The 13,868-nt window shown below is 37.4% G+C and overlaps 1 protein-coding gene across 2 annotated transcripts; it reads left to right on the top strand.

The window, feature by feature from the left end:
- The first annotated feature begins 1,068 nt into the window (after window positions 1-1,068).
- On the top strand, window positions 1,069-12,457 carry dyrk1ab (dual-specificity tyrosine-(Y)-phosphorylation regulated kinase 1A, b). 2 transcript variants are annotated; one of them, XM_039686134.2, is made up of 11 exons: window positions 1,069-1,790; window positions 7,341-7,537; window positions 7,787-7,879; window positions 9,273-9,461; window positions 9,634-9,781; window positions 9,892-10,178; window positions 10,288-10,434; window positions 10,804-10,944; window positions 11,072-11,375; window positions 11,484-11,608; window positions 11,718-12,457. In XM_039686134.2, the coding sequence occupies exons 2-11, from the start codon at window positions 7,418-7,420 to the stop codon at window positions 12,315-12,317; spliced, it is 2,154 nt and encodes a 717-aa protein (XP_039542068.2). In that variant the 5' UTR covers window positions 1,069-1,790; window positions 7,341-7,417; the 3' UTR covers window positions 12,318-12,457. The 2 variants fall into 2 exon arrangements, with proteins under 2 accessions (XP_039542068.2, XP_088977414.1); XM_089121288.1 differs by lacking the exon at window positions 1,069-1,790 and adding an exon at window positions 2,345-2,480.
- Window positions 12,458-13,868: the final 1,411 nt, after the last annotated feature.

Below are 13,868 nucleotides of genomic sequence, written 5' to 3'. Positions count from 1 at the left end.
TGATGACTGCTCAGTTGTAGCACATTACAACAACATTCCCATATACACTGCCTAATATAACTGGGTCGTCATATGCTGCAAACTGTGTCCAAAAAAAATTATTCTTTAGTAAAATGACAGACCAAAATTATCATTGATGGAGATGTTTTTGATTACTTTTAAAATTAGGCAGTATAAAACAGAATAAAACAATAAGAGACATTACAAAAAGAAAAATGAAATGGAAAACTATTTTGTGGTTGAAGAGGTAATTGTTGGGAACCGTAAAAGAACCGCTCCATGGACTTTATCTCATAAGGTAAATTGGAGAATGGTAAGTGGTTAGCACCTGTTTAGTCTCCCCCAACAGTTTTTATTTCTCAGTGCAGCTGTTGCTGTCCATGGTGCTGTAATCGGCAAAATATATTACAACTGCGATCAGATGTGCAGGTTTGATAAGAACAAACTCACCATTAACATTAAATCACAATCCATGCATCATTTTTGTTTTTTATCAGGACAAAAAAATGATAAGTCTGACAATTGATAAGCACAAAATGAATCACACAGAACAGAGAGGTACTGCTAAGTAAGATTGTGCATAGAGTTTTAATAATAAACTTTCAATATAATACAGTTTGACAAAACACAATGAGAATCAGGATAAATTTGCAATGTCCTCTGATGTTTTGGAATGTTACTGATCCTAAGCTTTGTATCAATTGTTATATGTAGTTTGTTTGAATTAATATATATACTGGTATTTTTATTTATTTTTTTATTACATATAGTATGTTTTACCTAAAATAAACAGGTGTTTAAAGCTGCATCATTATTGTGTAAAAATAACATTTTGCATAATATAAGTCCGAACAAACTCTATGTAAGCTGCTTGTCAACAAAGCGCAAAATAAAAAAGCAGCCCCATGTGGCATAAAATTGTTCGGCGTTTTGAAAAAATATTTTCTGTATGACAGTTTTACTTGATTGACACATTGCGTGCAGCAACCTTTACTGTCTGCTTCCCCTTACGAATCGTCGTCATCTGAACATCCGGGCACTCAGTTGCTTGATTGACAGTTGCCATAGCAACATCCCAGGCTGTCGCCATTTTGTCAGTTGCTTTTTTAATCTTTCAAATGTTTTCGCTTCCCGCCGGAATAATGCAGTCACGCGCTCGTAACATTGGCGATTTTGGAAAGGCTTCGCCAGCCGCGTCTGACTGAAAGCGACACCGGGACAAAGAATCGGAATGTCAGGAATATATTTAGTGGGCTAGTCGTCCGTGTCTCGGGTCCGCCGGGCCGGTCCGCTGCGCAGGTTTGGAACGCGCGCCATTTTGTGAAAACTGACAGAAAAGCTTACCGTTTTTTTTTTGTTCACATTTTTATGCCGCTGTTTGTATAATATCGGCACGTCGTTGTTTTTAGTGATTAAGTTTGCTTTTGAAAAACAATAACTTTGCGCCTCCACCTCTCTAGAAGCGAATTATCTTGAATGTGCGTTTCCAACGCTAACGTTAGCTGGTTAACATTAGCTGCGTTCGTTAAAGTCACTGAGAAAGAGCGCTAACTAGCCGCTAGCCTTCACTTCACCACTTATAAACCATGATTAACACACACACGAAGACTGACACAGGCAAAACTGAACTGGAAAGACGCTGTTTTATCTGCCAATTAAAATAAAAAAGCATTTAGCCCCGTCTGGCTCAGTACATTAGGGGTGTCTCATTGGAAGCAGCGTTGAGAAACTGGATCAGTCGCTTCATTTTACTGGATCTGGGACTTTAAATGAAGATCACACCATCAAAGGTGAGTCCTTGACATTTGTAACGTTAGAGGTCTAACGTTAAATGAAACATGGGGGGTGTGTAGGTTTGTTTACAAACCGCTTGTTTGGTAGAAGCTACAGGCTAACGGTAGTTTGATTTTGGCCTAACTTAGATGGCTAACTTAGCCGATTATTAACTTCCTTTACGTTAGCTAGCTATCTTTTTTAATACGCCAAATAGCTTATCCGGTCATCTCCCCCGATTTTACACTGCCCCTGGCCTCACTCGTGAGTATTTGTTGTGTTTTTAGGACGGTCTGCTAGTCGTTTAACGGGTAAAGTTAACCCCCGTGTTGCTCCGCTAGGTCAGACTGCAGGAACAAATGTGGTTTGCTCAGCCTAACGATTTTGTATACAACTAAAAGTCAACCAGCTGGTGATATACAAAAGTGTATCATCACATCAGTCTGATAGGAGTGTTTGACTGGTAACGCTGGTGGTGGTGATGATGATGATGATGAAGCCCCATGACTAGCGTGTTGTCAGTTAGCCATCAGGCTGGTTTCCTGTCGGGGGAGGGGGGGCTGACATTAGCCAGCGATGTGATGCCTAACCATAGTTATCCAGCAAACATTGCTCAGTCATGTAGTACGGGTTTAGACTTTTGCGTGACGATGGAGGCGTTAAACGAGTCCGATCGACCCCAATGAATGGCTAAGCCATCTAGACAGGTAAGGTCCGCTTTACCTGTCACTATCATTCAGTTAGTTTGCTAGGCAAGCTGAGTGTTCAAGGATTTACATCAAGTTATGTATGGTTAATGTGGAGGAATTGATGGCACGCTACTCGGATTTGCATTTGTCAATCTAGGTAAAGCTTTTAGAAGGGTGCTTTCTCCGTTGCAAGATGAATAATGATCTCTAACCAAACCAGGTAAATACAAGGCAAGCTATAAGATTTCCTTTTACTGTCACCTGAAGGTTCAGCGTTGGCACGGTTATATCTGTAGCCCTAATAAAAGTACAGTTGGATCAGATATGAATGTAATCTATAAATACAGAGATGTCCCTTAAATAAGGTCATGGTTTGTTGCATCTGTTTCCCTGAGGTAAACTTTTCTGAAAGTTCATAGGTGGATCCATGTCAGATGCCATCTTTTTTTGTCCATCACTTCCTCCCACAAATGTGATTGACAGTAGCCTCAGTTATAACAGATGCTTTTGTGCTTATTTTAGGGATGCACTGATTTTTTTTTTATAGCCAATATCAATTTTAACAAACTATTAGCCAATTTTAAATAACGATATTTGTTACTTGCTGTCTTATCTAGGGTTGGGTATCGTTTGAATTTGAACGATTCTGATTCCGATTCCTTGTTTCAATTCTGGTTCCTAAAGATTCTCGATTCCGATTCTTTTAAGAGGCAGGGTCAAAAAAGTTTAGCTAACCAATGGTCTTTCTGAAGGAAATACTCCTTCTGTCACAAATACTCCTTTTGTCACAAATTTTGCATTTTGCTGAGATTTCGTTATTTTTTTAGAAAAGTGAAGACACACTTTGGACCGCCGACAAAGCTACTCATGTTCGACTCGTGTGGTCATGCCAACACTTCCGGTAGACGCTTCTTCGTTGATGTTGTTCAGCAGTTTCTTCTTCCGGTCGGCGGACTGTGAATATCGAAACTAGGAATCAAAATTTTAACTTTTGAACGATTCCGGGAAAAACTAAAAGTTAGTCCCGATTCCAATCGATACTCGATTCTCGATACCCAACCCTAGTCTTATCTGAACTTTTGTCATTAAAATAGATTAGTGTTCTCAGCATGTTTTTAATTGGCAAAGTTCAAAAACATAATGTATTAAGGTATACAAGATAGTTGTATTGCTGCATCATCAAATAATTTCTAATAATAATTTGATTAGATCTATTTAACATTCAACAGGCCAACATAAATACTACACAATAAAGATACACGTGAAATAAACGGTGCTTTTCAGGTAGGTCTAACAGTAGTTTTCAGGCACAGAAATAATCAATGTAATGTAAGATTGTATATTTTTCACTGTATGATGAATTAAAATATACTGTGGTACACAAGCGTATTATTTCTCAAGTGTTAATGGTCATGTTAAACATAACATCTTATGTCTACAAGGATACTCGCCAAGACGTGCACTTTGACATAATTTTGTGTAAAAAAGAAAAATCAAATTAGTATTTGCATGCTGTCTTAGACGCGACTTTGTGGCTTTAAAATAAAAAACGTCTCTCGTAGTGAGTAGAATTTAATTCTCTTTCTCTTCTTGCTCTTGAATATTTAAATTCACAAGACGTGTACAGGATAAACTTTACTGAAGATGCAACTGGTGCCAGCGTTGTTCACGCTGACACCGATCAGTCCTTATTGTCAAGCCCTGAGCATTTTGTACAGATTTTATTTCATTTTGTTTTGGGAAGTATGCTATTTAATTTTACCCAGATGAAAATATTGGATTATGCAAATGACATGATACAACTAAGTGCCTTTACACAGTTAATAAATAAACAATTGGTTTGTTATATCAGCTGTTTTCATGCTATAGTTGATTTGCCAATGGTTTTAAATTGATAAAAAAAATTGGCTGATAAATTTCAGCAGCCAATAAATCGGTGCATCTCTGCTTATTTCAATCACACTATTAAGATTGTGTTGCGTGGATTTTGCTACATATGCAGACATAGGCCTACATGCATCAAAGGACCAGGATCCATACTGTCGCTCATTTGTTTTCTTATACTCAACATACATTCCCATATCCCCTTCACCCCATTTTATTTTAATTGTTTTTGAGTTGTATTGGTGCTAAAATCCTGCTAATCTGCTTGATTGTCATTTGAGAGCTGTTTTATTAGCTGTTAAGAAATTTATTTAGAGCATTTATGCCTATATTAATTACATCTTACTTTTTAACTTTAAATGGGAGAATTAGAAGAAAGTTTTTACTTTTTGAACACCTTCAGGTATTCTTGCTTAAATTAGGCAAAGTTTAGTAAGAAGTTTTGAAAATTTAGGCTTACTGGTAGAAGTAGGAATTTAATGTTGCCCAAGTTTTAAAAATAAAGTATACTACACACATATATGCCCAGTATTGATTTGAGTAGTATTTTCTTTAATAGACTATATTTTGCCCCTTTATTGCAATGTTTTTTGTTTTTTGTATCCAAGTTTATTTAAATGTGTTGGATAAGTTAGTTAACATTTATTGCAAGGAAAGAAAACATTATTAAATATTAAATAATGTGTGATAATGCATTCAGGTTTGCAGTTTGATTTTTCGTTTTGAAGCAGAAACTATTGTGCAATTATGCACCTCTTACTCTATTCATCCCTGTGGTATAAGCTGTACATTTCAGTATTCATATGTGTCTAATGGTTAAAGTTTGGTTAAACTATTGCATGGCTTGATTAAGTGACTTTAACTTTATTAGTTTGAAGTGGAATATCTAGTAAGCATAAACCAACTGCTTTTTCTCTTTGTTGCTTAGGTATAACTTGGGTCAAGTTTGTCTTTGTTTGCTACACTTTTTTATATGCTCCATGCCAAATATTAAGAGGAATCTTTTTTTTTTTTTTCAAATTTAGCACGTTTGCAATTTGAGAAGGAAGGTGTCAGTGGCTATCATGAAAGCCATTAGGCGTGCTATTAAACTAAGTATGGGCCAGTTATGTTGATGCAGAGCTGTATTATTGATCAGAAAATGTTTAATATATAGCCATAACTTTTTAGGTTATTTTTGCATGTGCATTGAGCATGCTTGGGATTGTTGAGAGATGGTAATTTAGTGATCACATTGCCCCACTGTACAATAGTCTAATGAATTTGCTGTATGATGTTTACTTGGGCATGTCATAGGATACAGTTACTTAAAAAGAATGAATTAAATGATTTTTGTATTAGATGTCAAAAGCTCATGCAAATGATTTTGTTTATTATTAATTTATTTATTACAAATCATATCACAAGTTTGTTGTTAAAAAGCAAATTAAACTTAATTAGTTCTATTTTATTTATTTGTTTTACTTGATTCCATTCTTAAAACTGTATAATCACAGATCAGTAAACAGAAAACACTTAGCCTAAGTAAACATAAATCATATTTCTTTTTTATAGTTTAATCAGATACCGAAATATTAATGTCAATGTCAATCTGAGTAGTGCACATGTAAAATTTCAGTGACATGCAGAATTGAAATGCACTGCTGGGTCATGTTGAATGTTTATATTTGCAAAGGCTTGTTTACATTTTGATGCTACCAACTTTACAATTTTTTATACAGGCCTATACATTCTTACAAAAATTGTTGCATTTATTCTTTGAATTATAAAAGCAGCTTATATATCACCGAGAAACACGATTATATATTCCAAAAGGTAATGGTTGTTTCTGTTTGTATTATGACATCCATCAGTTTTCAATTGTTGAATTGCATGCAGTCCTTGATGCCATAGCAAAACAGCTATAAAAAATAGAAGTATCTGCATTATTTTACTTTATTTTTTATACAATTATACAATCAATTTTAAATATTTATATTAGCAAATGTAAAATGTAAAATATGCTGTGAAATATGTATTATTATTTCATATGCTTTTGGCTTGAAAATCTGTTAAAATGGTTGTGTTTTAGGCTGTAGAAGTGTTTCCATCCTCTGATATTTTGTGGATCACATGAATTCTTTGCCCTGCCTTAGTTAGGTCAGCTGAATCATTCTCTGCTCCTACACCATGAGTGGGGTCTGAGCTGCTATTTTGCTGTCAGGCTCCAATGTGGTGGATGCTTCATCTAAGTGTGCCAAAGTTCAATTTTATTTCTTGTTTATTTCTTGTTTTCTTATTGGAAAATGGGAGCAGCTCTGCCCTGGCAACAAAAGTAGGCTATTTGCATACTCTTCTGTGATTGGCTTGAACATTGATGGGCTTGCCAAATCACACTGTATCTTCTTGGTGATAGGCTATGCTAATTAGGTGCTGTTGCTGGGATTCTGAATAGTGGTGGGATTCTGTGTGGCTGTGGTGCATTGTGTTGCTTGGCAAGAGATGCTGATATATGAGCAAGCTCCTTATAATTATCACAATTTACAGCTTAAAAGAGGACCGATTTCTGAACATTTTTTTTGCTCTTGACATGAAATTTGCACTTTAGCTTTTTCTATTTTTATTTTGAAATTGAATTATTTTCTTTACAGCTATATATTAATCAATTCTATGTCTTTTTGCTATTTTTTTATTGCTTTAATTGCTTGTGCCTTCATTTTTCTGACATTTACACTTAATAGGATGTATGTAGCTATATTCTGATAAATTATATCACATAAATGCACTATGCACACATTAATGTACTTAAATATATATTCGCTTTCTATCCTGGCTGTTTTATGTTACTAGTGCTATAAGCCTATGGTTATATAAAAATTTCAGGGATGGGTTTGCTCTCCTAAAACAAAAAAAAGGATACTCTTATTAACCTGAAAAAGGTTTGCAATTCAAAGGATCAGAGAGAGAGGAGAATTTTGTTCTAACCCACACTAATTTAGCTTAAATTTCCTCCAGGGGGAGAGACCTCAGCATGCAAACCCTCGTCTGTCCGGCTTGCACCCTCTCTTTCTTTCCATGCTGCTGGTCTTCAGATGGCTGCTCCCATGCCTCATTCGCACCAGCAGTACAGTGACTGTCACCAGCAGAGTACAGACCAGTCTGTCACTGTACTGCCATACAGTGATCAGACACAAGCACTCACTGCCAGCCAGGTACTGAATGCTCCACTCTTGTTATTAAGTTAAAGTTTTTCTTGCTTAAACAGGCAAATTTTATTAAACATGGATGGAATGTGCTCAATTATTGCACTTTGTAAAATTAATTATTACTGTTACATTTCACCTTGCTTATGGATTATTTGTCCATGTAGACATTACAAATGTAGTTGAATTTGTTGAGAATAATAAATATCACCTATTAAAACTTTGTTGCCGCTTTTTTTTTTTTTTTTTTTTTTGCAGAGGCACATGCCCCAGTGCTTTCGTGACCCCACTTTAGCTCCTTTGAGGAAGCTCTCCATAGACCTGATCAAAACCTACAAACACATCAATGAGGTAATATTTCTTCATTTTTATGTCATTTTGGTGTTTTACCAGATTACTCTCCTTGAATTAGTATAGTACCAAATAAACAGGGATGTGATTCTTCTGGATAAATCCTGGAATTCCATTTTTTTCAGCCTAAAATCATGACCCACGTAAATCATGCAGATCAGTAATAAAAAGGAAGAAAAGTAGTAGTCGAATAAAGTAGTTATTTTTGTTTTTGATTGGTATTGGAAACACTGTTGTTATCTTTACAGAAGTACAGAACAGTTATCGCCCTTACATTTTCCCCAAAGATAAGTTAAGGCGTCCTGTTTTGTATTACTAGAAATAAATTATAGCTGTTATTATAGCTGTTAAATATATTTCCATGTTTGTCATTCATCACAGTTCCTGGAAGTTCATGCAGTAAATGGCTGATTCAGGTGTTTAAAAAGTAAAAAGTGCTTTATGCTGGATCTTAAAAAAAGTCCTGCTTTTTTCACTTACACAATCACATCCCTGAATAAAGATGAAAAGTAGTAAGAAAGAAAAACACAATTAGAATATCATATTTTAGGGCTGCACAAATAATCTAATTTCTAATCACGATTACCTGATCGTTCAAAGCCATGATTACAAAAAATCCGTCCACTTACATTATTCTGCGTGCTTAAGAGGTGTTTAGAATATGTTACTTTGTGATAGGCAAATCATGACTACTTCAGATTCAGAGAACCTAGCACAATAGTAACTACCAGTGACATGCAAAACGCCAGCACCTGCCTAAGTATTTTTTCCACAAACTAACTCTATGAACATGGAAAACAGTGATAGATGGACCTCGTAACCTTGACGCTAAGGAGAAAATCCAATGCAACTTTGAGGGGACTAAGTGAAACATAATTATGTATTTCTGCTTAGCTAGCGACATTGGACATCAACCATACGGCAAAGGCTAATACTTCTTCATGTACTGTCGACTGTCTTTTTATAACAGTTCTATCTAATAAAGTATTAGACAGGACTGTTAAACGGATCGTAAACTAATGAAGACGACAACAATAACGTAAGTCACTTCAGAGTTCCTACTGGCGGTGCGAATGTGACCAGGAAAACGGCCCTAGGGGTCTACACTGTGCGAAAGCCCTTATTATTAAACCATGCATATTATTTTTACTTTAAAAATTAATTAAATAAGAAACCACATCAGTATATAGTTGATCTTTGAGGCTTAATGATATAGAAAAGCAATACGTTTTTCAGGAAGAGTGTTTTCAGCTTGTTTTTTATTTTTATAAATCGTGCAGCCCTTATATGTGAAGATATCTATGAAAAGTCTTTTAGGAAGTTCTCAAACTAAAAAATATGCTTACATATTTGAGACTGATGCTGTGAGACTTGCTTTCACTCCTTTGTATAGGTGTATTATGCAAAAAAGAAACGACGGCATCAACAGGGTCAAGGTGAGGACTCCAGCCACAAGAAAGAAAGAAAAGTCTTTAATGATGGTTATGATGATGAGAACTACGACTACGTCGTCAAGAATGGGGAAAAATGGATGGACCGCTATGAAATTGACTCTTTAATTGGAAAAGGGTCATTTGGACAGGTATGGTGTCTCTGAGTCTCTTCAGATTTATTTTGTAAAAAAATATGCTAAATTATTGTTTTGGCATGCAAAATCAGTATGTAATCAAATTTTAGTAGTTTAGTTTGGATATTTTAAAAGGGAACGAAACGTAAATGATAGGCTAATGAAAGTGATTGACACATTATTTTAGGTTGTTAAAGCTTATGACCGAGCTGAGCAAGAGTGGGTAGCAATTAAGATCATCAAGAACAAGAAGGCCTTTCTGAATCAAGCTCAAATTGAAGTGCGGCTTCTCGAGCTAATGAACAAACATGACACGGAGATGAAATACTATATAGGTAAGTTGTAACTGTTCAATTCTTTTATTTATTTGATTAAGTCTTTACACGGTGCATTACTTCAATTCAAATTTTAATGTTGTTTTTTTCTCTCTCTCTCTCTCTCTCAGTACACTTGAAACGACACTTCATGTTCCGGAATCATCTTTGCCTAGTATTTGAAATGTTGTCATACAACCTGTATGACTTGTTACGAAATACGAACTTCAGAGGTGTCTCTTTGAATCTGACACGAAAGTTTGCCCAGCAATTGTGTACAGCACTTCTGTTTCTTGCTACACCTGAGCTCAGCATCATCCACTGTGACCTAAAGCCAGAGAACATCCTTCTATGTAACCCCAAGAGAAGTGCCATCAAAATAGTGGACTTTGGGAGCTCCTGCCAACTGGGACAAAGGGTATTGCGAACCACCTTATTTATTGCTTGTGTGGAGAATGTTAAAAATGACTGTGTGGTGATTGTCACAGTATGCATAATTTAATTTTGTATTCCTCCTCCCACATCAGATATATCAGTACATCCAGAGTCGATTCTACCGCTCCCCTGAAGTGTTATTAGGAATGCCATATGACCTGGCCATTGATATGTGGTCTCTGGGATGTATTCTGGTGGAAATGCATACCGGAGAACCTCTCTTTAGCGGGGCAAATGAGGTAATGAGCTATATGAAATTGTATTGATTATTAATGATGATGATGATTGTTATTACTAATGTACTTCCGTAACATTCCATTCCCCGTATCCTTAAACACCATGAATCTAAAGATTTTGGAGTGACAACTACATTTAAATGTGGGACTGAATCCCCTAAATCTGTAATTATCAATCTTTTAGACTCAAAAGTCATTTAAAAAATATATATATATTTTTTACTCCATTTACTTCCACTTACTACTTGTTTTACGTGTTACAGAATATGGGAGTCACGCCATAATTGATGGTGGCTGATTCTACCTAATTAATATTGACTGTTACAGTAAAAAATATTCTGACATCTTATTTTTAAAATGAAACCCCAATAGGTGGACCAAATGAACAAAATTGTTGAAGTCCTTGGGATTCCACCCAATCATATTATGGACCTAGCACCAAAAGCCAGGAAGTTCTTTGAGAAGTTGTCAGATGGCACATGGAGTATTAAGAAGACCAAAGATGGAAAAAGGGTATGTGTTACTGATATTTTGAAGTAGAATCACTATTATGTGAAGTTTTATAAAGATTTTGTGCGAATACTTGTTTTTAATGTTGTTCTATATGTTCTGGAATGTGTCTCTGCTTTTCTGTGAGCAGTACAAACCTCCGGCATCTCGAAAGCTCCATGCCATCTTGGGAGTGGAATGTGGTGGACCAGGCGGTCGTCGGGCGGGAGAATCCGGCCACGCAGTAGCTGACTACTTGAAGTTCAAGGACCTCATTCTCAGAATGCTAGACTATGACCCCAAGACGCGAATTCAGCCCTACTATGCCCTTCAGCACAGTTTCTTCAAGAAGACAACAGATGAAGGAACAAATACAAGCAGTAGTGTGTCAACAAGTCCTGCACTTGAGCAGTCACAGTCATCAGGGACCACTTCTAGTACATCCTCAAGCTCAGGTTCTACTATGTTCTGTTTCGGATTCTGTCTTAACTCTTTATTGTATTGATTTGATAGTGGTGTTTCTGGGTAAAACTTAACACAGTTCCTTCTTTGCTTTTCCTCAGGAGGATCGTCTGGAACAAGCACCAGTGGCAGAGCAAGATCCGATCCAACTCACCACCATCGGCACAGCGGTGGGCATTTTGGCACAGCCATGCCAGTCATAGACTGTGACAACATTTGCCCTCAGGTGAGCCCCCTTGGCTTATCTTATCAAGTTGTTCAAGCAATTCAAAGTTTGGCCTTCGAGATTGATATTTTCTTTTTTTTTTCTTTTCTGATTTACCTTGTTTGTGCAGGCGAGACAGCCTTATCATCCACCAGTAGTATGGCCTGGAATCGTTGGACCAGAACCTGTCACTGTAGAGACTCATCCAGTCCAGGAAACCACTTTTCATGTGCCTCCCCAGCATCCCAAGGCATTGCACCCCCATCACCATCATCATCATCACCACCACCACGGACAAGTCATAGCAACGCGACCACGGCCGCGACTCTACAACTCGCCCACTAACAGCGCCTCCACCCAGGATTCCATGGAGGTGGTGCACGGTCATCTGTCCATGACATCCTTGTCTTCCTCTGCATCCTCTTCCTCCACATCTTCCTCTTCCACAGGAAACCACGGCAACCAGGCTTACCAGCTTCGCCACCTTCCTGCCAACACCCTGGACTTTAGCCAAAACGGAAGTTTGAGTATGAGTATGGGTTTGGGTGCCTTCTCAAATCCTCGCCAAGAGACTGGTATGGCTGGACATCCCACGTACCCTGTTGCCACAAACACAGGAACTGGTCACTTTATAGCAGAGGGACACCTGGGCATGAGACAAGGCATTGATAGGGAAGATTCTCCAATGACTGGAGTCTGTGTTCAGCAGAGCTCGATGGCCAGCTCGTGACTTTAGCTGAAATGGGTTTGTTTTTCTGTGTGAATTTTGTTTTTTATTTTTTTGTTTTTATTTCTTCCTTTTTTATGGTGGTGTTTTCTTTTTCTCCTGTTTTTCAAAAGGTGCATAGAGAATAAAAGCTGCTCACTTCTGAGGGGAGATATCACTGAACCGCTACAAATTGAAGAGTATTTAAAAAAAGTATATATGTATTTCCATCCTCTTGCGTTGTCGATTTCTAGACAAGTTAGTAAAACTGCAAATAACCGTAGTGAAACTGAGACATCCATCTGCCGATTCACTCACCTGCATACAGTACTTATTTACCATCTGTTACATTGGAAACTAGGAGATTTCATTTAACTTGTTCAATACAGTGAGCATTTCAGATCTGTGAGCTGTCGTACAGCTTTTTATATGTAAAGCAGTGCAAACCATTTGTTTAGTTCAAACAAGTGAAACATTGGACATTTATAATTTGGCTGGTCGTTCTTTTATTTACCCTTTAAGTGAAACTTCTCTAAAGAGCTGTGTGTTTAAACCTGTAGCGTGTCAAGGAAGCAGTACTTGCAGTGATATTTCGTGTTGTCGGTATCGTGTAACTCTTCGAGAGGGGGCACAAAGCTGCGGAGCTCCGGTGGCGAGCGCTTGCCTAGTGGCGGGGAGGAGCTGTTGTTAGGGCCCGAGACAGGCAGGTGCAGTACTCTTCAGGCCTGGAGTCCGCCTCGACTACGTGCAGCAACTGAGGAGGAGGAGGTGTGCTGAGGAGTGACGGGGGGTGGGGTGGGGGGACAGATCCGGATCCAGGTGGATCTGGGGCTGCTGTTGAGAACCCTTTGGCCTTATGACTTTTGGACCTTGACTGAAAAGGAGCTGGACTTTATCATTAAATGGAGATGATGGCTGTCCTCTATTTTTAACATTTAAAGAGTCCTTAATTGGTTAGGGAAGGTGAACGAGAATGGTTATTCAGAGGCCTTTATTTAGCAAAGATTTCTCATTTAAGGGACTCCAAATTGCAGGGTCTTGTTCAAATGTCCCTTACATGACTTCCTAAAATTGCTGAAGTGGGATTTCACATAGAAGGTATTCATTCCCATTAATTGTCTTTTTGTTACTTTTTCATTTTTTTAATTCCCGTCAAGCATGTGGTTCCCATTGAAAAACATCTGCATAAATTTGCCTCTTTGTGTTGAACACAGAAGACGTAATGAGATTTATGTGACTGCCTTTTTTCTCCTCTTGAATTATGCTGTGAATTTTACACAAAATTAGTTTTTCTTCTTTATTAGTCTTTCTTTCTTTCTTTTGATATACCAAAGCAGTTGTTTTTTATAGCACTAGGTGTCTGTAAGAAATAATGTAGCAGTTCACCACTTCAGCCCAAGGTTCATCAACGTCCATTTTAGTCTGTATACTCTCTCAAACTGGAACTTTTGCTGAACTACTTTGTTTTAATGTTAACAAAATGCTGAAATTATATGGATAAACCTCCCCGATTTGCATTCGTTTTTCCCGTCAAGGGGAGGGAAAGGACTCTGACGGTTACTCTGCAGGCTACAG

This window comes from Pimephales promelas, chromosome 16 (assembly GCF_988280905.1).
Source record: "Pimephales promelas chromosome 16, fPimPro1.hap1.1, whole genome shotgun sequence".
NCBI classification, from domain to species: domain Eukaryota; kingdom Metazoa; phylum Chordata; class Actinopteri; order Cypriniformes; family Leuciscidae; genus Pimephales; species Pimephales promelas.
This window is presented reverse-complemented; position numbering and strand designations above follow the sequence as displayed.